Source organism: Heliconius melpomene, chromosome 17, assembly GCF_056956725.1.
Source record: "Heliconius melpomene rosina isolate 202511_hmr_F chromosome 17, ASM5695672v1, whole genome shotgun sequence".
Taxonomy (NCBI): domain Eukaryota; kingdom Metazoa; phylum Arthropoda; class Insecta; order Lepidoptera; family Nymphalidae; genus Heliconius; species Heliconius melpomene.
The window spans coordinates 10,424,378-10,450,597 of NC_140405.1; the positions used below are offsets into that span (position 1 = coordinate 10,424,378).

Sequence of the window (26,220 nt, forward strand, 5' to 3'; positions counted from 1 at the left end):
AAATTAATAACTGTCTGTACTATATGTACAGTCGGTCGCCTGGATCTTAAATTGTCTAAACTGCGCATTTTTCATTCGGAAAGGAAATACTTAATTAAAACAAAAATTCTGAGCGGCCATGTATCTTCGACCGTACTTGTATTCAAAAAATCTCAAAATATAGGAATCGCCGCTTAAATGCAATACAAATTGAAGATTCCTATTGATGTTAAGTAATCATTTTTATTAATTTAAATGTAACCGCTAATTGTGACGATTTAAAGAAATTCGTTTGGATTAAAAACTTATAATTAACCTTGGTCCTCGATAGTTTCTACTCGTATTACTTGCAAAATCGTATATCTACCAGTTTAATCAATAGCTGATGGCATTGTACGAAGATAATAAGCGTAACATTCATGGATGTCTCGATTTGTTGTTTACTTAGCTGAAAATTAACATAATATCGTATGTATGTATAAACAATTATGTTCTGTAGCGACAACGTGAAAACATAGCAAAATAAATTACAGTACACGTACAGTTAGAAAGTGTAAATATTTGATATTAACTTTACACTTTTCTTTTTTGAAAAAGTTTCTTGATATTATTCTCTATCGAGATCGTTCTTATAATATCTTCTTTAATTATCTTTTTAAACATTTTTTGTTCACTTTAAAAATAGTATGGTACGGGAGGTAACCTACTTTAATTTATTTAGGTGTGGCAACACAAACACTTTTACAACAGATGACGTTACAGTTGTCACTTGTCAATTATAAAGTTTGGTGGCGTTTCATTATTGGCTGTTGCATTTCTATTCATATAAGAAATTTACGTCCAATAAATATAAAAATAAGAATTAAAATATCATAATGAAGTACAAATTATTACTTAGTTTTCTTGCTATACTAACATATTACAATGTTAATGCACAAAATCGTGGGAAAGGTGTAAGTTTACTAAGAAAATAGTTGTACCACCGGTAAACCTATTTTAAAGAAATACGAGTATAAAACATTTTCTTATTGAATTCCAGCTGGAGGAGAAAGTACAGCAGCTGGCGGAAATGTCGCTTAAACATTCAGTAATACCACTAAATCTGAATAAGTTTAAAGATTACGTGAAGTCTTCGCCAAGAGACTACTCGTTCATCGTGATGTTTACAGCCATGGCTCCTTCAAGACGGTGTGCTATATGCCAACACGTTTATGATGAATATTTGATTGTAGCCAACTCAATGCGCTTCGCTGGAGCACAAAATAACCAATTGTTCTTTGGCATGGTTGATTTCGATGAAGGTTCTGATGTCTTTCAAATGGTGGGTATTGTTTTTATGTATAGAAAAACATTGTAGATTTTCTCGAAATAACAAAAACCGAAAGTTAAGTAAACCTAACACTGTAGGGACTTAATTTTTTAATCAGTCAATTCTACATGTCAATGATGAGCATGGAAACAGATATAGTTGTCTATCCTAAAGACAAACTATTTGTAGAATGTTGCTAAAAGTGTCTGAATGTGACATGCTAAAGATTGAGACTATTGGTTCTCTATAAGGAACACTATATAGTCTTTATTGATAAGTGGACTTTCTAACAAAGATAATTTATGATTTTAAATTTCTAGTTTCTGATTATGAGTGTTCAACCAAAAAATACTTCAATTTTGTAATTTTTGTATAGATTAATTGTTAATTTCAGCTAAGACTCAACACAGCACCGGTAATCATGCACTTCCCAGCTAAAGGCAAGCCCAAACCAGCTGATTCAATGGACTTTGAGAGAATGGGCATACACGCTGAGGCTATTGCTAAATGGATACAAGATAGAACTGATGTTCAGGTTAGATTAGACTTTTTAATCTTCCCTCATAGTGAATATATGTAGAGAGAAACCAGTGCTATATGATTTTTATCTCTGCGTACATTTTGGTTTTGAGACATTTCACTAATATTGTTAGATTTTCGTTTTTATTGTCATGTAAATAGCAAACATTTTTTAAATTAGCAATTTTTTCTGTTTTTTAGTATGTTGAGTGTTAAATCATATAAATTTTTACCACATTTTTCTACACTATCTACCAGAGTAGGCAAAAGCCTTGTGTATGAGATACAACTGCAATTAAAAATAATATATTAAAAAAATATTATGTATGTGTTGACTTTTTTTGCAGATTAGAGTACTAAGACCACCAAACTACTCGGGCGTAGTAGCATTCTCAATGCTATTCATTCTAGTGGCAGGCTTCCTATACTTGAGACGGAATAACCTAGAATTTCTATACAATAAACAAATGTGGGCTATAGGTGCAGTTTTTTTCTGTTTCACAATGGTGTCCGGCCAAATGTGGAACCAAATTAGAGGCCCACCATTCTTCCACAGAACTAAGAATGGGCCAGTTTATATTAATGGAGGATCTCATGGACAATTTGTATTGGAGAGTTATATTGTTGCTATGTTGAGTATCCTTTTTAGAAATGGCAAGAATATAACAATGGGTAAAACATAGACATTTTCATGGGTTTTATAAAAAAGAAAATTCTCTCAATTTAAGAGAATATATACTATGCACTTGTAAAGTTGTCCTAATTTGAGATCTTCATACAAATAAAATAACAAATATTGAAAGTGTGTTTTTGCCGCAATAATTTATACTTTGTTAGTTGCCATATTCAGAAATAGTATTGAATTTATAAGTTTTATTTTTGTGTTGATAACCTATCGATGCATTGCGGGTCAAGCAGTGATACTCAACACTTTGTTACCAGAATGAGTTAATAAAAATAATTAATTTTCTACAAGTGGGAGTCAAATCCATAGCTGTCTGATCACATGATATCCAAAATTACATTCCTTAAGTAACAACTCAGATGGTGCAGTAGTAGTCGGCATGATATTGATGATAGAAGCTGCAGGAGGCGTCAAAGGATCTTCAGAGGTTCAAAAGGCACAAGAGGGCAAAAAAAGAAGGTTCCAGTCAGTTGTAGGATTGATATTAGTTTGTGTGTTCTTCTCACTTTTGTTGTCTGTGTTTAGAGCTAAGACTCAGGGTTATCCTTATAGGTAAGATATTTTTGTTTATATATTTTTTTGCCAGAAATTGTAATAATTTGACAATATTGAGAGGCAGAACTTAACGCCGGACTGTTACTTACCAGAGTGGAGAAATGAATAAATTTTCCCTAATATAGATGTCACCCAATAGATATCTATTTTAGTTTACTCACATTACCACTTTACCATGATGACCACATTTAAGTGGTAGTTGGTTGGCTTATTTTGATGTGTTAAATATTATAATATTTCTAATGAACAGCATATTGATAAGACTGCTGTGTTTATTTACACATTAGATTAAACTTTAACTGGGATAATCGCGTTTATTTAGTATTTGCATTTTTAGCAACTTACAATAAATGGAACAGATTATGGGTTTCATCCCCAGAATTCAGCGGAAAATGGGAAATGGAGTACCTTACCACTGTGTCCCATCTGCCTACCCTACTGTTTGTGGGATACAGCATGAAGCTGAAGCCGTGTATATATTGTTACTTTTTTAATATTTTCTATAAAGTTCAACACATTTTTCAAGTACAATATTTTTCTATTTCTAATATTCTATTTATTTTGTTTCAGCTTCCTGTTCAAATAGAATATAAAATAATTTGTGTCTGTGTGCAATTCAAAGTGTGATAGTGTATACTTGTTGTTTGAAATAAAACACTTAAACATTATATATTTTGATGTATTTATTATTATTAATATCTAATAAAAATCTCTTAAATATTATATATTGTCTTTTAACATTATATTAATAATAGAAAAATATATATATGAAATCTCTAAAACTTATTTTTGAAACTTGATTTTTAATAATTGCCTTTATTTTTATGTTGTCCATATTAAATGGTGGAGGAAATGAAAATATTAAATATTTAATTTTCTTGAGTGGGAATAGCATCCACCACTTGTTGTGTTTAAAGTCCTATGCTTGAGCTCCTCCGCAATACATATGTCTTGCATCAATTTATATGGTGTAAGAAACTTGGAAATATTAAATAAAGTGGGAAAGGTAATGAATTAAAACAAGGCTTCAAATAATTATTAAACAACTAAAAGGAATTATCTAGCAGTCTCATAACAATATCCGGTTCTAAAGAATTCATTGGGCAGAGTGACGATCTTTTTCTTTCGGTCGCCGTTGACGGGTAATAAAGGTGCCAGCCAGTAATTAGAGTCGTCCTTATATAACCTCGATGGTCATTATTTGTAACAATAGCATTTTTTTTCTAAATAAATCATTTAGTTTCTGTTATAATTATAACAGAAAATATACACTTGGGATTCATATTTTAATTTTTTACAATAAATAACTATAAAAATATATTAAGTCTAGTATAATAGTCAAAAATACATCTTTTTATACCTATGAAAGTTGTAAAATGCTTTTTTCAACAGTCTCATATGTATTCAATATAGAGTTGATATAGAAAATAATGGTCATTTAATTTAAAATATTTTTTATTGCTTTTGAAAAGCAATACATATTTTTCTTAACATAATATAAATATAACTTATTTTCATAATAAATTAATGTTACTAGATGAAGTCTTGTATAAAAATATTTCACCATACATGTGGTATGAGTATCTTTCTGTCATTTGGGAAGTTTTTGAATGTGTCTTTGTAGAAGAGGTAGGCTTGTTTCGCTGTTATTGTCTGAAATTACGAAGAAAAGAAATTAAATATAGAAAATAGATAACTTATTACAACATTTTGTAATTTTTTTATATATTACAGACAGTCAGTTCAAGTCTTATGTCTTACAAAACTTAACATAAGAAGCATATAATTACTTTATATTTCAAATTGTATGAAACTCATTAAAAATAAAATTAACAAATCATACCACATTAAATATATAACAAAATAAAACAACTAACCTGATTAGCAATAACCCACAAGAAAATAAAGAAGAATGTCCTTGTCGGTACCAACAGTATCAACGATATATACATTATAATTTCTGTCAGTCTGTGGGGACTACATACATAGTCAAACAATCTTCCTTTAGGCAAACCATAGCTTTCAGTAACAACATTCCCTTTTTTATCTTTTCTTAAGTTTACTAGTATCATGTTAGATTTGTACTGCTCCGTCCACGCCCAAAGGAAAACTATCGTGCAGGGAATGGCTAATATTAAAGTTCGAATGTCTTTCCATACTATTAGAGATCTGTCGTGAGGTCCTGTAATGAGAAATTAATAATTGTTAGTTTTAATACATATATACATTCTTTTCAGATCAATCAACAACAGCCAAGTACTAAGACAGACTTAAAGTAAAATTTTAGTACATAAATAAATCAGCTTTATGTTGTATCCTGCACACAGCAAGATAGGGATAGGCAGAGGGAATCTAGTGAGAATCTATTCCGTTCTCTACTTTCCCCCGAATTCTAGTGGCATTGCGTGTTGAGTAGCAGGACTCAATGCCACTCTATGCCTCCACACCAGAGCGAAGAAATGAAATTATAAATTAAAATAAATATCTCATTTCCTCAAGTGGGGATCGAACCCACAATCAGTCAATTTTACAGTGTACTTTGTGCCCCTGCGCCACGACTGGCCTCAAGTGCGTAATATCGTTATAAAAATTAATAAAATCTAATTTATAAGATCTCCAATCTTTCTTATTTATTACTTATTCAATCGTCTGCTGGCTTTAATTCATAAATAAGGACATGTAGGTTACAATTTATGAAAAGATTTATTTATAATTTGGCTATAATACTAAGCGAGTGAAGCCGCGGGCAGTTCGCTAGTGTGCAATATTAGTGTCCTTTCTAATTCCAATAAAGTATTCTAGCCTCCTTGAGTATTTTGCAACATCATGTTTCGTAACTTTTTACTTGAGACATTAAGTCCGCAGTTGATAGATATTTATAAGTTTGTTTTAATTGGCGATATTTATAATATGGTGTATATGTTACTTTATAGGTAGTCATTTCAACTTCTACATATAGGTATATCGCACATAGCAGGGCAGTCAAAGAGAACCTGGGAACCTAGTGCTAAGACACTGTTCCCATCAAGATACTTCCGTTCTCCACTTTTCGCTGAATTTACGAAACATTGCGTGTTGAGTGACGGAACTCAACGCCGCTATATTATTCGTTAACAGAGACGAAATTAAAAAATAAAATAATTCATTCCCCTGAGTGGGACGCTTCCCACGAGGGTTCGATAACCCACAACTCTGAAGTCACATGACGCCACGACGGCTCGATGAGTTTGGTAATCTTTCTATTTCCCTTCTCCATAGCTTTTCTCTTCATTCGACAGAATTTCTTTTTAAAAAGCAGGTCGAATGCAGCAACAAGTTGAGGAAGAAAAAAAAAAAGGAGAAAAGTATACCTTTCTTTTATTTCTTCTTCAACTTCCTACTGTTCTTTCTTCATTGAAATGTTCATTGATGTAAGTACCTATAGAAAAGCTAACCTAATATTTAATTTAAAATAACTTTGATGTAGTTTGATAAGAATGTATGGCTTAGTGGTCAGAGTGCTTAGAGTGTTTCCAAGGCTTGCACGTTCAAAATTTTTATATAAAACTAGTAGGCGCGCGCAGCTTCGCTTGCTTATTTGGACCCTTAGGGGTGAATTCTAATAAACCATGAAACACGTGTTCATTGTAATATTTTTAAGAATCCAAATATCAAATTTTATAAATATCGGTTTCTACGCACAGCGGTTACGGCTGTGCGTGCGTCTTACCTAAGTCAGTGAGGACAAGTCCTTTTATATATATAGATTAAAACTAAACTTTAAATAAAATTTTTATATAATTTCCAAAAAAGTAATATTAATTTTTTTGAATGTCAATTCACTACTGGCTTACTTAAGTTAATGCCTCGGACCTGAGAAACACTAGGGCAAGAAACTGAGGGATTTTTTTTTCAAATCAATAATTTACAGATTTACAATAATTGTATATTCATATTTATTTTCTTTATATCAAGAGGTTCTGATTGTTTTAGTAAATTTTTGTAGTATGTACACAATTAAGATTGTGTATAATAGGTTCATTAGTTCAAATGTTTTTTTAAATATATTTTTTTATATATAACATTATGTATAACATTTTTTATATATAACATTTTGTATAACTTTATTTATATACTTCATATTTGTAATGTCTAAATTATGTGTTCAACTCTTAATAAAATGAGATTGAATAAAAAAAATCTCTATACAAAATTTAATTATATTTTAATCATATATATTTTATAGCAAATTTGATGACATTGTTTCAATTAAATTTTAATAAAATTTAAATCTTAATAAAATATTACAATTATCAATACAGTAAAATATTTAAAAAAACATACCACAAAACAAAGGAGCCTGTCCAACAGCAGCTATGATAACTCCTAAATAATGCAACATTCCTGCGGCATAGTGACTTAAGTTCATTTGTGCTCTCTTTGAAAACACTTGTACACTGGTTGTCTCATACATTCTTCTTGTACATTGTATTGTCAGAAGAAATAGAGCTAAGAGAGCAGCAGGTGCAGGAACTAAAAATAAAAAAAGAGAGCTTAATGTGACAGTGGTGGGTTTGATTCTCCATTATGAAAAAATATTAATTTCATTTCCTCTCTCTGGTGGTCTCTCAAAACAAAAACAATTTTTCTAAGACTCAATATGCAATGTCTTAAAAATTGGCTTGAAATTGGGGACAGGAATGTCTTAGCACTAGGTTCCCTATACTGCTAATAAACATGATACAGCATGACAATAACAAATAGAAATAATACATTAGGTATGTAGGTCATATGAAATTGATTCTATATAGGTTTAGCAATTGGAGCTGTATGTGAATCTCTGGGTACGTCAGTCTGTTTTATATATATAAAATATGATTAATAAAACTTAAGCTTACCGGAAGGTTCATCCTGCTCTAAGAAGAAATATAACATATTCACAACATATCTATGCACATCAAAACCAAATATATATACAAAATTGGCATACACTAAGGTAATTGCGCCAAAAACCATTGAAAATAAATAGAAATGGGAATATGCTGACTTCGGCATTTCAATTGATTGAAGGAAACTAGCCCCTTCGCCTTTGTAAGCGAAACACCCATATTTAAAACCTTTCAAAATCACTGGAGGCAAATGTTTCTCAAAACGATCTATTAAAAGTCCAGTTAACGTTACAGAAGTGGTCAAAATGAGAAACGATAAATCTAATATATTAATCATTATTTTATGTTTTCTAAGTCACAGCACACAAGCACTTTATACGAGCGTCGAATCGAGAGTCATAGCAAATCAATATGTAGAACATAACGGTTAAGGCTGCATAAATAACTTTAAACTCAATTTTTTAAACTTTCGTTCCCATTTTCGCTTTCACATACTAATCATGTAATAATAGTTGTTCTGACTTTAGTATTAAGGATGAAATTGCATTTTTCGGCCTTTTTAATTATTACATCCGGAAACTTGAGTTAATAGATGATTTATTTATATTAATCAATAATTGTTATAATGTTATGATTGTAATAAAATTGGGAACATTAACATTCAGTAGGTACTTATCATGAAAAAAATGAAAAACATATTATTTGACAGGCCGGTAAGTGTTGGCAGCGCATAACAAACTAAAAATAAATACGATGTTGCAAGTTTCTACTATTTCTAATTAAGTAAAATAAAAATAACACAAAGTTAAAAAAAGAATTATAAAAGTATGTATATAAATGAATATCTATTTATTTACCTTACGTTTACTTTAATATTGAAATAGTATAACAAAAGTCAAGTCCAAGTCTGGCTTTGACGTATGCAAGCAATGACACCTTTTTCGAGTCAAAATGTGTAATTGTGAATTCAGTTCTTTTAATATTGCGTAAATATTAGATTATAATTATACGGTACAATTAACAATAAGTAAAGTAATTAGCACTTTCAAGCTTTAAAGCATAAATCAAATAATAGACGTTAAAAATAATAATTATAATATTTAATTTAATTTCCTTTCCCCGTTATAGTAAACAAGACGTAGTTCCACCTCTCAACGCAAAAATTAGATGAAAAGTGGTAAACCCAGTGTCTTAATGCTATGGATTGGTTCCCCCTGCATATATGTACAAAATCTACTCAATATTAAAAAAAAAAACAAATGGAAGCTATTTGTAATTATAATTTTATCATTCTCTTTCCACTGAGCAAACACGTCGCTAGGTATTATTGTTCGATGGCGTGGAAGTTTATTAAGTGTTACTATGCAAGTTTCTGGTCGACGATGTCAGTTCCAATGTGACGCGCCGTTTCATCTAGACATGGGCCGTAACGTCTTTTAAGCATAACCAGTTATCACTAGTTTCGGACACACGCGTAGCTAGTTTCAGAAACTAGTTATTTCTGTAACTAGTTACAAATGCTTCATAAGCAGTTGTAAGTTTAATACGATTACTTTTATAGTTATGATTACGAAAACGTTTTAGGTTAAATTACAATATCTAGGTACTAAAATGTAATTATTTATTAATTTATTTTATATACAATAATTTTTATACATTTTTTATTTACACTTTATTATATATATTTTTTAATATACAGAATTTTATATCGTTTTTCGCTGATCGCTATTTAATAATATTTGATGTATTTAATTACGGAGTAAAATTAAAATTCCAAATTATGTGGAAAAATTGATCAAATTTATTTAACACACAAGATATATACAAAAAAAGAGAGAATAATTTTACACTTACAGAATGGAAAAAGAAATTTAACAAAATTGCAAAAACTGACACGTAATGGAGAAAATAAGGTTTAAAATTGAATGAAACTTGAGGCCAGTCATATCGCAGAGGCACAAAGTGTGACTGTAAAACCGGCTGGTTATGGGTTCGATCCCACTCGAGGATATGAAATATTTATTTAAATTAATATTTCCATTTCTTCGCTCTGGTATCGAGGCAAGACGCAGCGTTGAGTTCTGCCACTCAACACGCAATGCCTCCAGAATTCGGCAGAAAGTGGGGAACGGAGTTTTACACTAGGTTCCATCTGCCTACCCTGCTATGTGTGGGAAACAGCGTGAAGCACAATTTATTTATTTATCAGGAAGCCAACGTTACTACAATAACTACAAAAAGAGGCTCATAAACTTAAACTTATAACATAAATACAGCTATAAATGTATAACTAGTAATGTGTAAAAATGTTAAATATAATATTATAATAAAGCTCGCTTAACACCTTAGATCTAAATGAAATTTTATAAAACAATATAAAGTTAACAATATAAAGTAATATAAAAACAATAATGTAATTAATATATATAATAAGAAAATTAGATATAATAATAAAGTAAAAAAGGGTACGGACCAAGCGTCTGTAGTGTTGAAATAAATAAATAATAAAAAAAACATAAACACAGCTTTAATTATAAAAAAATGAACTAAGTAAATATATTTTAATTTAAATTAAATTTTATTACTGAATATATCTAAATATAAAACAAAAGAATAACAAAATACAAAACCTAAATTTAAGATCTTAAAAAAATATAAAAATTGTAAGCTCAGTTATGAATTCTTTATGACGTACTTACTTATATAAAATATTTTGTCTGTTGAGCTTTTTACAAACGTAACGAATCATCAACGTTCTGCGATGTGATATTTTAACATATTATTATGTTTTAATAAGTCATCGTACTTCATGATCTCTGAAAGATAACATTTTTAAAAACTTTTTTTGAATTCGTTCTAATCAGTTTGTATGTGTTTCATAATATGGATTCCATATAGTTGAACAATATTCTAATTGACTCTTAATTAATGAATTAAATAAAATAATATCTTAACTGGAATTCTTAAAAGTCTTAGTAGATCGCATAAAAAATTCCAACGTGCTTAAGATATACAAGTGTGAAGTGAACGTCGCAAGCGATTGTAACCGACTCTTTTAATAAATAATAAACATTAAGAAAGCTACGTCACGCATAGCAAAAAAAAACTCGGAACAGGTTAACAATTCATATGTGCTGCACAATGAAGTTCCGAGTTTGATTCTAATAAATATTTTTATAATTTTACATATTTATTTTAATTATATAGCTTGTAGAGGAAGTCATGGCGCAACGGCACACGGACGTGACTGTAACGCGACGGTTGCGGGTTCGATCCCCATTCGAGGAAATTAAATATTTATTTACATTTATATTTTCATTTCATCGCTCTGGTGTCGAGGCAGAGCATCGTTAACTTCCGCCTTTCAACACACAATGCCTCCAGAATTCGGCGGAAAGTGGTGAATGGAGTGTTTTAACACTAGGTTCCATCTGCCTACCCTGCTGTGTGCGGGCTTTGCGGGTATTTTATTATTCACACTTTTATGTATATATATACTATTTATTAATTGAATCGATTTGGATCTAAATTAGAATTTAAATATGTCAATTGAGTCACTCTATTTGTTTTTAGTCGGGTGCGACGCTCATTTATCATCAGTCCAGCTTTACTAAATATCCGCTCACAAGGAACGGAAGTCGCAACAATATTGCCATATTGTTTTACTAAAACGGCTAGATTTGGGTATAAATGACTATTTGATCCCCACCAAGCCAACGGAGAATTAAACTTCCCGTTGTCGTCAAAGACTGGTAGAAACTCGTCATTAATGTAAGAGTCTACTTCTCTTATGGCACGTGATAATGGAGTGCCAGTTTGTTGCTGTTTGCCTATAAGAGAATCAAGTATTGCCCATGGTGAAAATTTATCTTTGGTGACTGGACCTGCTGTAGGAGCCACCGACGGTTGGTCAGAATAGCTTCGCCTATTAATATTTGCCGCTATCATTTCTTCAACTTTTTTTTTTATTCTAGATGCTTCTTGAGGATCTGAAAAAACATTATTTTTATACCTGGGATCCAGGAACGTACAAATGGAAAACGTTCCACTCCTCTCCACCCCTTCGAAGCGGGTTTCCAATCCGGAATGAAGCACTGAAATTACCGATTTCGTTATGTCTGTGAAATTTTCAATCTTAAGTTGATCACACGATCCCTTAAGGCATCTAGTCATAACGATGATAGAACTAGCAGTGATATAATTTTCACCGCTCATCGCCTTAGTAGCTTCATCAAATGGTTTCAGCACTTTACAAAGTTCCGCGATCACGGTCCACTCTTCATTTGAAATAATTGGCAAGTCTTTTTTTAATACGGCTACTGTGGCACGAATGTAGCTTTCGAGTTCCACAAACCTCTCAATCATATGGTATGTGGAATTCCACCTGGTTGGAACATCTTGAATTAGGCGCTTTGGTATTAGGTCTGGTTTGTCTTGTGTTTGAGTTTTCAAAAGCTTCTCTAAGGCAATGGTACTTGTTTTGAAGTGGCGGACTATACATTTTACTTTATCTAGACTGTTTTGTACAATTTGTAGGCTATCTTGAACTATCAAATTAAGGGTGTGTCCGTAACACCCATAATGCTTCCAGCCCAAGTCTTTTATGGCTTTTTTAATATTTGGAGCATTATCACTTACAACAAAATTCACGTTCTTGGTGACATTCCACTCTTCAGTAGTTTCCAGAAGGGAATTTTGAATATTTGCACTACTGTGTGGACCTGTTAGTACTGCACATTTTAAAAGTACCATTTTCATCTGAAATTTTTTGTCAATATAATGTCCAGTTATGGCAAGGTATGCATCATTAACTCTAGATGTCCAGAGGTCTGTCGTTAAACATACATTTTCTATGTCTGAGATTTCTTTTTTTATTATTTCTGTTGTCTTATTATACAAATTAGGTATTAAAATATTAGATATCGTTTTTCTTGATGGCAATTGATAGCCGGGTATCCATCGAGCGAACTTTTTAAATGCCCGTTCTTCAACCAAAGAAAATGGGTGATAACTATCAATAAATAACTCTATTAAATCATTATCTATTTTTCTTTTTGTATCTAGCAAAATTTTTTTCGTCGTGCCATACCTTTCAATCCGCTGTTGAGATGAACGGTGGGACGTGGATAACAAGGTAGAGGAACCAGGTAGTGACGATGAAGTACAAGGCTGTACAGATTGGTCTGCTGCAATATTTACTGTATGTGGTACCTGGTTTAATTGAATAGGAGCACGTAAATTTAATTGAGTCGTAGAGACTTGCTCATAAGCGCTTAAGTGTTTTCGTTTCAAATGTATTTTTAAATTAGCCGTCGAGCTTTTATAACTGTAAATTTCTCCACAAATATTACACTTGGCTTTTTTTTCTAAAACGTCATTTTTTGTAAAAAAATCCCATAAAACACTTAAATTTGCGCGCGACATTTTTCTTTTAAAACTTAAAAATAGTTATAAAAAAAATAAACGTAATCTAAATCTTCTTATTATTAAATTGTTTTTCATTAAGTTCACTAAGTTTATAAAAAAAAATCATTTACACTTTATATACTTTATAAAAGACGTAATAATAACTACACCAAAACACTTTGTTCACAATTCAAGTCAACGACTTTCGTTAATCGCCACTTGGCACTTATTAACTGCCTAAATTTCTAAAATACGGCAAAGGGATATTTACACTTCATAGGGATGTAGTTAATAAAGTAAAATCATTAGGGATTTATTTATTACATTTTTTTTAAAAATTTCACTCTGTATCCCTCACATATCAGGGTGGGTAGAGGGAACCTAGGAATGCAGAACTTGAAAAATATCAAATATTTAATTTCCTCGAGTGGGAATCGAACCCATAACCAATCGCGTTTACAATTGTACGCTTGTGCCTTGACGTGCATTTTTTTTTATTTCACACATTTAAATATTCAATAGACATAGTTTACATTACACTTCATTATTTTTCAAGTTACTTTATTAAAATTCTGTTTAATGATTAAACGCTATACGTGGTACGACTAAATTTTGCAAGTGTAAATATGTTTATCCACAAATTTCTCGGAAACTAAAGTCATATCAAGGTGATCGTTTTTTATTTAAAAAGTTGGTTAAGTAGTTTCTGATATATACAATATTTGTGGAATATTTCTGGAAGGTTTTATATAATAAATTTTTATTCACTTATTTTACTTTTTCAGTTATTAGATCTTTAAAAAGGGATAGTTGTTTAATTTAAATTACTTACTAATAAAAAATAACGCTTAATACGTTTAAGGCTCTTTTTTAACTTTCAAAAATTTTATTTATGGTTTGTTTAATTCCGTAAAATTTAACGTGAGCATTTACAATTTTGGTCCCATGGGCGTGTAATAAAAATATGTTTTTGTTTTAATTATCGATATAAAAATAATATCGATCAAATTGCATACAAGTTCAACTATTGCCGCCTCTTTTTTCTTGCAGAATGTACTGAAATAGAGCGAGATGCAACTATACTAGTGTTGGTGTAACTGTTAAAAATAATATAGTTTCTTTTCGAATTTTTAAAAAAATTATGCATAATTTAGTTTAATTTTATACAATTTAACTTGTGCGATTACATTTTAAATCGCTTTTTCGTTTCATTTCGTGTGTGATAATAAAACATGTTTTTATTTTAATTATCAATATAAAATAATATTCGATCAAATTGCATAAACGCATACATATTAAACTACTGCTATCTCTTTTTTTCTTGCGGAACTTACCAAAATAGAGCGAGATGGAACTAAGTAAGTGTCAATATAGCTATTAAAAATAATATGGTTTTTCTTGAAATTTTCATAAATATTATTTATAGTTTAACTTCTGCATTTAAATTTTAGAATCGCTTTTTCGTTTCATTGCGTGTATAATACAAAAAAGTACAATGTTTTGGTTCCAGTAATCGATATAAAAAAATATGCGATCAAATTCGCCTATTTTCGTCTCTTTTTTTCTCGCGGCACGTACTAAAATAGAGCGAGATACAAGTGTGCTAGTGTCGATGTAACTTGATTAGGGCTTACTGCTTACTCTCATGAAACTACGTATGTGAAATAATGGTTATGTGTACAGACACATGACCACAACATAACATGTGCGTAGTTTCGAATAACCGCGTAGCTCCGACTCACGACATAACTAGTTTCGATGACAGCCCGAAACTAGTTATGCCGTGATTTGGCTTGTAAGCAGTTTCTGAAACTAGTGACGCTACGTAACGCCCATGTCTAGTTTCATCCTATTTGACGGCTTAAGTGCGCCTTAGATTGGTATCGGCGCCCTGTCGACGACAAATTGTGATAGAAAAATGTTAATAAACCACATCAGCTGTTGATTATGTCTGAATGAACATGATGGGTGCTAGTTCTAATTATTTAAGGGGAGGTTTATTATGTTGGTTTAGTATGTTGGCGCCTCCAAGCCCGCTAGGTTTTTACATGAGCAGAGAATATAGGCCAGTCGTGGCGCAGGCACAAGTCTGTTTCATTTCCTCGCTCTGGTGTCGAGGCAAAGCGCGACGTTGAGCTTGGTCATTGAATACGCAATGTCTCTAGACTTCGGATGGAAATGGAGAATGGAGTGTCTTAACACTATGTTCCCTCTGTCTACCTTGCTATGTACGGGATACAAGGTGAAGCTGGAACATGATATGCACTGGTTTTAAAAATTAAGAAGGATTTATTGACGTATGTTGGTACATGTTTTGGTGGTTGGTACATGAGGCAAAGCATTGTGTTTAACGCCGCCAACTAAGCAGGCTAGATTTTTAAACGAGCAGAGATTAGAAGCGGAATAGGTACTTGTCAGTCAATAAATTTGTCAAAATTATGGTAGAAAAAATTTTATAGATGTAAAATGTTCGTAGGTGACGCAAATCACGGTGTTTAACGCCACCAAACAAGTTTTTAAATTAGCTTAAAATAGAATATGTTCCGTATTCAGTGTCAATTAACAGAAATTGATTAAATATATAATTTCAAGTTTGTTTCTATAAAACATACTAACAAATTCTCTTAATTAGAAAAAGAGAGAATAATAAATTATCTTTTTACTTTTTATTTCATCATTACCACTGTATTTCACCGTGAAAAATGAGTATTAAACTTGATGGATGTCCCTAATTCACAGATACGTGATTTTAAATTTATGCCGATACGAGTAGGTTTGATTTAGATTACCGTAAATCCCTTAGAGTGATAGCCTTATTTAACAGTTAAATTGAATTTTTTTTTTCAATCTCTAACCAATCGAAGGCTTCGATGGTAGGTTATATTTTATTGTTTTTTTTGTGGGAAACACCTTTACACGAAACTCGTCTGGATTTGTTTTTCATTAGTATTATTTCTTTACAGCTTCGTGCATAGAAGATAGGTAGAGGGAACCTAATGTTACGGTACTCTATAATCCACGAACCAATTTTCGAAACATTGCGTGTGTAAGACAATTGTCAGTGTGAGGGTATTTTACAGAAACTAAAATAAGAATACCCACTTAATTATTTATAAAAGAGGAAAAAGTGAGGTTTTTGAAGGATTGATTTCAGTACGTCGTTATTCTGCCTCTCGTAAGGTGTAAAATTATGACGGTGTTAAGTAGTTATATGTTAGCGAAAGAGAGAGAGAGATATTTTTTATATATTAAGAATGTAAAAAAAAAGAAAATAAACAAAAAAAAAGAAACATGTTTTTGAATATTAACAAATTGTATGTTGTATTGTATTGTATGTACAAACTCATGTGTATGACTAAGTTATATAAAAAGGTTCAGTAGATCTATCACATTTGGGGTCGTTACCTCGATTACGAAAATTTTAAAGCGAAAGTAAGTAATTATTTGTTATCTTATCTATCTATATATATAAAATCGAAAGGTCACTCACTCATCACGAAATCTCAGAAACTACATGTGCTAGGAATCTCAATTTTTGCATAGGAGTTACTTATAGGACGTAGGTGCTCGCTAAGACGGGAATTTTTAATATTCGACTTCTAAGGGGTTGTTTTTGGGGTCGAAAGTTTGTATGAAACTTCGTTACTACAAATGCTACGAGTCTCAAATTTTGCATAGACGTCACTAGGACGTAGTCATGGAGACAGAAATTAATAATAACATAGTTCACGCGGGTGTAACCGCGAGCGGGCCGCTAGTCTATCTATATATATAAAATCGAAAGGTCACTCACTCATCACGAAATCTCAGAAACTACAAGTGCTAGGAATCTCAAATTTTGCATAGGAGTTACTTATAGGACGTAGGTGCTCGCTAAGACGGGAATTTGCAATATTCGACTCCTAAGGGGTTGTTTTTGGGGTCGAAAGTTTGTATGAAACTTCGTTACTACAAATAGTCTCAAATTTTGCATAGACGTCACTAGGACGTAGTCATGGAGACAGAAATTAATAATAACATAGTTCACGCGGGTGAAACCGCGAGCGGGCCGCTAGTGTTCTATATAAGAATGTTATAGGAAATCTATTTTTCGTGGGTTTGATTTGGATTCTTATTTCGCTTCAGCTTTTAGCAGCAGCTTTATACATATTGCAGTACAGTGGATTACAAAGAAACGATTACCGCGACGCCTCGATAAATGAGCTAGCAAATAGGAAAAGGCTTTTTTAGAATACTTAGATTAATATTTGAAAGGATTTAAATCTGTTACCATCACCTTTAGGCCAGTCTCAACTGTGCCATAATGGTGATAATTTCGCAATGTAAATATTAAACAAACAAAGATGTAAAAGCAAGTAATAAGTGAAAAAGTAAATATTTGACTGTCATCGAGACTTGAATGATAAAACAAATATAAACACCAATACATAATTGTGTACTGAATTAAATGAATTCTGATTTCTCTTATTCTTGTTATTTTTTATATACAGTTTACATATACACCTACATACATTTATTAATAAATATCCAATATATTCTTAAAAAAGCGAAATGTGGAGAATAGAATGATAATATGTGAGATTTTTGAACTTAATACGATCACTGTATTTGTAACCCGCAACTTGCGGGTTCGATTCTCACTCAAAGGAATGAAATATTTAATAGCTTCATTATCTTCAAAGCTTCTTTTTCAAACAGATATCGAATCCACAACCATCTTTTACAATCAGAAGCTCAACAAATTCCCCACAAAGCCACCAAATCCTCATCTACATACCTTTTAAATTAAATTGTTTTCTACAATACGAAAATTGCGTTACAAAAATATAATTTATTTTTGTAGCCGTGTCGTATTGTAAATACAAATGTGTTTAAACCAAACCAGCCGCTCGCATTGTTCGACCGCGCGTGATGTTTATTTGATGTGAACATTGCACAGTGAATATTCTTTGAGCGTTATTAATAAAAATATTATAAATTTATACATCAGCTTCACGCCGTATCCCGCACACAGCAAAGTAGGCAGAGATAACCTAGTGTTAAGAAACTCCGTTCCCCACTTTCTGCCGAATTCTGGAGGCTTTGCTAGTTGAGTGGCAGAACTCAACGCCGCGCTTTGTATCATCACCAGAGTGAAGAAATGGAAATGTAAATGTAAATCAATATTTCACTTCCTCGAGTTGGGATCGAACCCGCAACCGTCACGTTACAGTCACATCCTTATGCCGCTACGACGGCCTACGTACCTATGCTTCTTTATTACTTTTATTTAATTTAATTTTTTGTGGATGAATTGGTACTTCCAGTAATGTAACACGAAAATTATGATAATAATTTTCGCTAATAAAATTAATTGTTTATTTGTTTTAAATGGGAATATCAACTATTAATAAACTACAAGATTAGAATTGGCGACACCAGTCGCCAGCACCTTAGTTGTGCACGTTTTCTATAGCAATAAAAATAAATGCTAAGCGAATCGCACCTAATTTTTGCTAACATTTTATTATTATACCAAAAAAATTATAATTTTCGATAAAATGTTAATATTCTTGTTCAATTTCAAATTGCCAAGTATATATTACTTTAAACATTTCCCCATTGGCTGTGCAGCATGCAGCATGCAGTATGCAGTGTGCAGTATGCACTATGCAAGCGTATCTGTTATGCGTTATTCCGTATTTGAGTCACGAAGGTCTCTAGGCGTTTGCCGCCAACGGTAGTTCACTTGAGTAGTTTGTACAGAAAACTTCTTTCTACATATATTTTAAATGAAACCCGGCGTTTAAAACGCAGGCTAAAAATGGTTTTTTTTTTAGAAACATAATATATATCTATGTTTAATTTTTAACATTCTTTTCGTATATGTAACTTTGTAATTATACATAATTAAATCTTGTATCATATTGAAACTAGACAATTATATGTAGTTTAGGTGATAATATATTTGATTTGGAATATAGTTGGTTGGTCTGATGATGGAGCTTGAAGGTGGGACATGAAACCTTGCGATGCCTATTAGTAAAATCATTGAGTTTGGTCACTTTATTTGTGGTGCCTAGGTCCTATCTATGGAAGTGGAATGTGGCAGATGGAACGAATCGCTAATGACAATATTGTTAGCTTATCGAAAACCTTTCAAAATAGGCTTATTTATGCTACCTAGGCATCTCAACTGGGTATACGTACATAGTACAAATCTGTACACTAAACGTACGTACGTTCTTGTAAACTAAGATTGATAAGAAGAATTAATAAAGAACTCTTATACCAGAAAATATATTAATGTTATAAGCTTTGTTTTATTATGAGGCTCAAAAACGTGATTTTTTTACAACTTAATATTTAAATACGTGTTATATAAGCCAATAGCACGTCAAAAACTAGACATCCAATCGATACATATAACAAGCGTTTTTTCCCCGTCACAAAAACGCTAGTCTACCGCACCAAACAATAACAATAACAAGACGACATTTTCAACTTTTCTAAAAGAATACTTTGAGTGCTCTAGACGTTTCAGTCGACATACAAATTACAGAGTCGAATGCTTATCACTATTCACTAGTATAGTAGTTGTACAGTGTACTAGAAGTATAGAAGTACTTGCTCAGATAAGTTTACAATGAGGATATTGGTGAAACTTGGCTTTTTCTTTTATTTTTCTTTACGTAATGGTACAATTTTATATATTGTACCCACTATTCTAGAGTTCTAGTAGTAGTTTAACGTGCTTGTTTTTAATAAAACAATTATAAGCCTATCATACATAGAAATTGTTTGTATCGGATTATTTTAACCGTGGGTGCTGATGATGTAAGATTTTTTTTATTTTTACACCATTGATTCGGCGGAAAGTGGGAAAAAGAGTGGCTTAACAATAGGTTCCCTAAACCTACACCCTGCTGTAAACGAAATACAGCGTCAAGCTGATTTAATTATGTATTTATACTATCTAATAAATAGTATAAATACATAATTAAATTGACTAAAATTGAAAACATGAATTTTCTGAATGAAAACATGAAATTCATAGAAAATCTGTAAATTATGGAAATTGCTTAAACTGGACAAGTGCGAGTTGTACATGAAGGTTCTTTTGGATACGGAACGCAACACAGTAAAATAATCGATTGGTAAAAAATGCCTATCATTTTTTGAAATAATATTATTAAAAAATCAGCAATAATTGATCTTTGATAAATATTTCATAACGAAAATATAAAATAATAGTGAAACCGTTCTAAAATATCCACAACACGGTAGACTAGTGGGGGATTAACTTTAGCCTCTCATTAGGAGCAAGCTTTGCTCGCGAGTCAATTAATAGGCTGTTATTTTCCACTTTATAAAAGGCAATAGTTTTATATGGATAAAAACCGTCGTGGCCCAGTGTTTGACTTTAAACACCACGGTCGTGAATTCGATTCCTACACGGGGAAATTAATTATTTTAATTAGCATGCTCTGATAACAAGATTATATAGCGCGACATAGGATTGTAAAATTGAATATGGTAATTATAATAGCCTGTTAGCCTTTTAGCCTAGTCATATAGCTGAGAGTCATTGAGAGTCGTAGGTTCGATCCTCATTTGGGATAGGTATAATATATATGTGTTGTGAGTATAAGATGAGTAGGCCTCGGAAAATAACCTTGATGAACTAGGTTCCCTCTGTCTACTCTGTTTTCTTATAGTGTCATTTTATTAAAATAAAAAAAAGCTGATTAGCTTCACGCTATTCCCGCAAACAGAGGGAACCCAGTGTTAAAACACTTCGTTCCGCCGGATTTTTAGAGGCATCGTGTGTTGAGTGGTGGAAGTCAACTCCAAGCCGAAGAAATGAAAATATTTATAAATAATACTTCACTCCTCCATGTTGGGATCGAACCCACAATCGTTCTCCGGTCTCAAAATAAAAAATAAATACAAATAAAAAAAAATTAAAACTTATACCTACAAGGCAATATTTCTTGTAGGTATATGAAAAATGTACAAAGATCCACCTCGAGCCAAAGTGAAGGTAGTAAATAAAACAATCCAATAAGAGCTAGTGCCAATAACGGGACGGCGGGGAAGTACCGACCGGCTTGTGTTATGAAAAAAGTTACAACAACGATTTATAGTCCAACGGACAAATTCTGTTTTCAATTAAATGGATTTTTTTGAAGATATAAACAGAGGCTTTTTTTTTTTGGATATAATGTGAAGCGCAATTGTTGTGAGTTCGATTCCCACTCATGGAAATGAAATATTATTTACTAGCGACCCTCTTGCGGGTTTTTTTAAGATATAGGATTCATATTTTCATTTATATTTTCTTATTTACATATCTAACAATTTATTTTAAAACTAAATATGTATAAATAAATATACTGCGAATATTTGTAGCGTCTACATTTTGCCGTTTTCAACATCAATCGAGCAAAAAAAACAATTTACGTTTTTATATTTATTTTATTCTGTATTTGTAGTTTTAGTGGCAACGGAAATACACTATCTGTGAAAATTTCAACTCTCTAACCAGCACAGTTCATGAATTCAGTCGTGACGAAAAGACAGACAGATGGACGCAGCTGAGTCTTAGTAATAGGGTCCCGTATTTACTCTTTTGGTACAAAACCCTGAAAAAAAAGCATTTGTTTTATTTAAAACTACCACACATATGTAAAGGTAACTTTATTTAATATTTTATTTCCTTTGTACAAAAAGGCTGTTATTCATTACACGAACTCTCAAACGAGGTGTACAGCGCACTCGTCTCAAGGGCGACGTGCCCTATCTCATTGCAGTTAGCTCACCTGTAGTCTAGATATACTCGAACTTTTAGATCGTATCTTAAAAATACATGTTCAGCAAAGCTAAGTTGAGAGCCAAGGGAATTTCTTATCGATTTTTAAAAGATATTCGGTTTTATATTAAAATAATTTATGTGGATAATATCGTCTATATAGTTTAAAAATATATAATATATTATGTTAAAATATATATGTGTGTATAGAAATTTTATTAAATACCTTTGAAATTTGTAATTTTAACGAATAATCTCTAGAATTATTGGTGGTAAAAAGTGTGACGAGAGGTGACAAATACACGTACAGAGAATTATATATTTAAGAAACTAACAACTAACACTAACTCAAGATTATTCAGAATATACTTAGTGTTAAGATAAAAAATACATGGTTAATTTTAAAATTAAACTGTAAGTATTTGAATAAAAAAAAGAAAAAACTTTGCAGAGAAACTTTTATTTTCTTTGAAAACCTGCGGTCCCCACTATAGAAAGGAACCAAGTTTTAAATCTTTTAAAAAATGATCGACGTAATATTAATTATCTTTGCAATGTCGAGTTTTTAATTAAAACTTTGATAGTTAATTGGCACTTTGAATTACGTTTCGTAGTTTTACGCATCTACCACATATAGATATCAAGGGAAGGATGGGCAGCCGTGTTTTCAGTCACTCTATGTTCTACCGAATTTTAAGAGAGTTGAGTTACGGAATACAACAGTTTGTGACCACGACGGGTGTGGATTCCATTCTTACTCGTAGAAAACAAATATTTTCATGTCTCTGCTCTGGTAACAAAGCTCGGCGTTGAACCCCGCTACTGAGGACACAATGTCTGTAAAATTGAGAGACAAAAAGACAATGGAGTGCCTTAACACTACGTTCCATTTATCTAATAGGAGGAACCCACACTCTTGCGTATGTTATCCTTTGAAGTCATTGATCGATTTCTTTACAAGAAATATAGCATCTATTCTACTCTAGACATCTTCAGCACGATCTTGATGTATCTTAGTCATTATCTACATAAGTGTGTCTATCCATAGTTTATTCGATTGGAAATCTAAATTGCAATCTTGAAAATTATTTACTTTCATTTTGTTCCAATGTATAAAATTTTTATGTATAAATTTTAGTACTGTAATAAAGTTAACTTCAAATTTTGTTATAAAAATGATACGATTAAGGTTTAGGTATTCTTTTCTTAATATATTTCTATATTGACTTAATATCAGAAATAAAAAGAAAAGAAGAATATAATTTTATTAAACGTAAAATTTTAATATCTTACAAAATGTGCTACATATCTATTCACATTACATTCGCTTCTTGCGAAGTTGATGGACAAAACTTACCGTTAAGGCACGTTATTCTCCGTTTTCCGCCTACTTTACCCCGACTGCGTGACGCAAAAGAGGGTAATGTGCTTATCAGTGGGTTCCTATATGGCGTTGTAGAGATCAAATGCCTTAGCCAATTTTCAAGGTTCTTACTTCAAACGATTTGTCTTAACTAAGCACATATCGACAATCAGTCGCCGTATTATCGTCAAAAATATCGACGAATTACGTCAAGTGAAAGTCAAACTAATGAAATAATCAAACCTAGAACCACCGAATACGTAGTCAGTCACTTTAACTATCTATACTAATATAATAAAGCGGAAGAGTTTGTTTGTTTGTTTGTTTGTTTGAACGCTAAGATCTCTGGATCTACTGGATCGATTTACTTTGTTTTTGTTTTGTATGAAAGCTGCATTCTTCAGAAGTGCTATAGGCTATATAATATTACATTACACATATAAGGGTCATAATCAGAAAAGTGGACATTTTCGAATTAGTAACGTAACTGATAAGTAACAACACTGATAATCTTTGTTACGAAACTGATGTCATAAGGCATTATACACAACAAAATAAGAATATTATATCAATAAAACCATTGTTGTTTTTATTTAATGAGAAACACATTAAAATTTTAAAGATTCAATCGTTGATTTAACAGATTATAAATGTAAGAAAACAACAAACTGACAATATTAACAATATAATAATGCTAGTTCGTAACGTAATAAACTTATATTTCTAAAGATCACAAAGTTAATAATAAAATTAAATCCACTTTAAAATATATTAAAATTTGAGTTGTTATCACTGGAATTAAGTTTAATTCTTTGTAAGTGTTTATTCCGCATATATTTAATAGGATTGGTCTGTTTAAGACGTTCTCTATATATTTTATGTGTTTCAGCATTTGACATAGGAGCCATGACGCTTACTGAAAATAAAAAAATATTTATGAATAGGTATTTAATAATATTTTATGTTTATTGTTTAGATCTTTAACAACGCTAGTACAGAACGTTTTTGTTTTTAAATAAAAGCCTCACCCGCTTGACCTACATATTTATTAATTCACTATCCCCAGAGAAAAAAATAGTAATTACAAAATCACAACTAATTTAAGGAAGAATAAAAAAATGTTTTTAAGTAAATCGGTTAAGCCGTTTCTGAGATAAGCGTGCACAAACACATTAGACAAACAAGCAAACAGGCAAAAAACTTAAAAATCATTATTATTTGGGATGTGACGATGCACAGCATCTGTGAGAGGGCGCTGTATACTTCCCTTTGATTATCCAATGATTTTCACTTCCGGTTGCTGTCTTCGACCAATCAGCGATCGCCGGAAGTCACGTGGTCTCAGGTGGTAGGGCGCCGGAACGTATAATAGGCGACACTACGCTTCTTACCTCATAGCGTCGTTATTTCCCATTAGAGTAACATCGTTTAAAAGTGAAAGTGCTGTGGTAAGTGTAGTGTTGGAGGTGGAATTTCTTCACATCGTGAACTGGATTTCTATATCGGCCCTACTCCTGGGAAGGCCTCCAGCAAAGATGTTCATCCTCATCAAGAGAATTTGCTTTTGTGAAATTCAAAGGTAACAAAATGGACAACGGGTGAGTCATTTGAATCTCTTATGTAACAAGTATCTACATGCATGTAATACTGTTCTATTGCTTGGTATTATATATACCAATACTGTAGTGGATTCTGAGCTTACCGAACACGTCTGTATTATAACCTACAATAAGGTTAGGTATATGTCTCAGATTTTCAGCAGTTATGGCCCAATTTTATTCAACTAACGGGCATTGCAAAAAGCAAGAGGACTCATCGCTTGTTTAACGCTCTTGGAGACGTTCTCGGCATAATATCATGCGATGTAAACGGAGTTTACTAAATAAATCGGTTTACTTAGTTGTATTATCCATTAATATACTACCTTCGTTTACATACGATAATTCGTTAGGAGCGTATCCTGAGCGAGTTATCAAATATATAAAAAATTCTGTTCTCCTCATATATATCAGGGAAGCAGATTATTTAATAGTTGACAGCTGTCAAAACCAGATGGCGTTGCCTGTCACTCTGACGTGACACCGATCGATGACAATCAGAAATGGGATCGGAACAAGCTCCGGTCCCAACCACCTTATTCTGCGACATATATAAAAAGTCTATTTTTAGATAAATCTTTTTTATTTTTTTGTAATAGGATAATTACTAACGTTGTTGAAATGTTATAATCGCTGGGAGCATATCCTAAGCGAGTTAACGTATAACAATGGATAAATCTGCGTGGGAGTTTCTTTTGGCTTCTTTTGACAATTGCAAGCGAATACTCGGAAGAATTAGACACAAGGATTCGAAGACAATTTCAAAGCCTCCTGGCAGGAAAAGTATTTCAAACACGGAATATCGGAGGTTAATTTTCTCAATCCTGGAGGAGTGAGGATAAAGGAATTGTGGATTTGCTGCTTATTCATAGTTACTGCCATCGCTGTGAACATCATAACATTTAGCAATGGGCTCCATAGTATTTTATAGTATCTTAGTTGCCTTAAGAGGGACTCGGGCTATTACTTGACATAAGGTATGTCCAATTATTTAAAGTGCATTTATCCGTACATTAGAATGTAAAAAAGCTCGGTACTATTTTAATGCTCTCAATTGTACGAGAGGGGGGGGCAGTTATAAGGAGGCTGCCTCTGAGCGTATCGGAGGCAGTGGCTGATGGTTTGGGCTCCGTAGGCCCTTCCCGGT

The 26,220-nt window shown here is 32.1% G+C and overlaps 3 protein-coding genes across 3 annotated transcripts; 1 reads left to right on the forward strand and 2 right to left on the reverse strand.

The window, feature by feature from the left end:
* The first annotated feature begins 735 nt into the window (after window positions 1-735).
* On the forward strand, window positions 736-3,769 carry Ostgamma (oligosaccharide transferase gamma subunit). Its single transcript, XM_085201175.1, has 6 exons — window positions 736-932; window positions 1,019-1,300; window positions 1,683-1,823; window positions 2,155-2,443; window positions 2,852-3,044; window positions 3,618-3,769. Exons 1-6 carry the CDS (start codon window positions 855-857, stop codon window positions 3,631-3,633), a joined length of 999 nt encoding a protein of 332 aa, XP_085057301.1. The 5' UTR covers window positions 736-854; the 3' UTR covers window positions 3,634-3,769.
* Window positions 3,711-8,740, reverse strand: LOC146530238 (polyprenal reductase). The gene is made up of 4 exons (XM_085201176.1): window positions 7,925-8,740; window positions 7,371-7,559; window positions 4,925-5,229; window positions 3,711-4,700 (listed from the first exon to the last, which is right to left on the reverse strand). Exons 1-4 carry the CDS (start codon window positions 8,250-8,252, stop codon window positions 4,608-4,610), a joined length of 915 nt encoding a protein of 304 aa, XP_085057302.1. The 5' UTR covers window positions 8,253-8,740; the 3' UTR covers window positions 3,711-4,607.
* An 884-nt stretch (window positions 8,741-9,624) lies between these two features.
* LOC146530239 (E3 SUMO-protein ligase ZBED1-like) lies at window positions 9,625-13,565 on the reverse strand. The gene has a single exon (XM_085200713.1). It carries the CDS (start codon window positions 13,337-13,339, stop codon window positions 11,420-11,422), a length of 1,920 nt encoding a protein of 639 aa, XP_085056839.1. The 5' UTR covers window positions 13,340-13,565; the 3' UTR covers window positions 9,625-11,419.
* Between the last annotated feature and the right edge of the window lie 12,655 nt (window positions 13,566-26,220).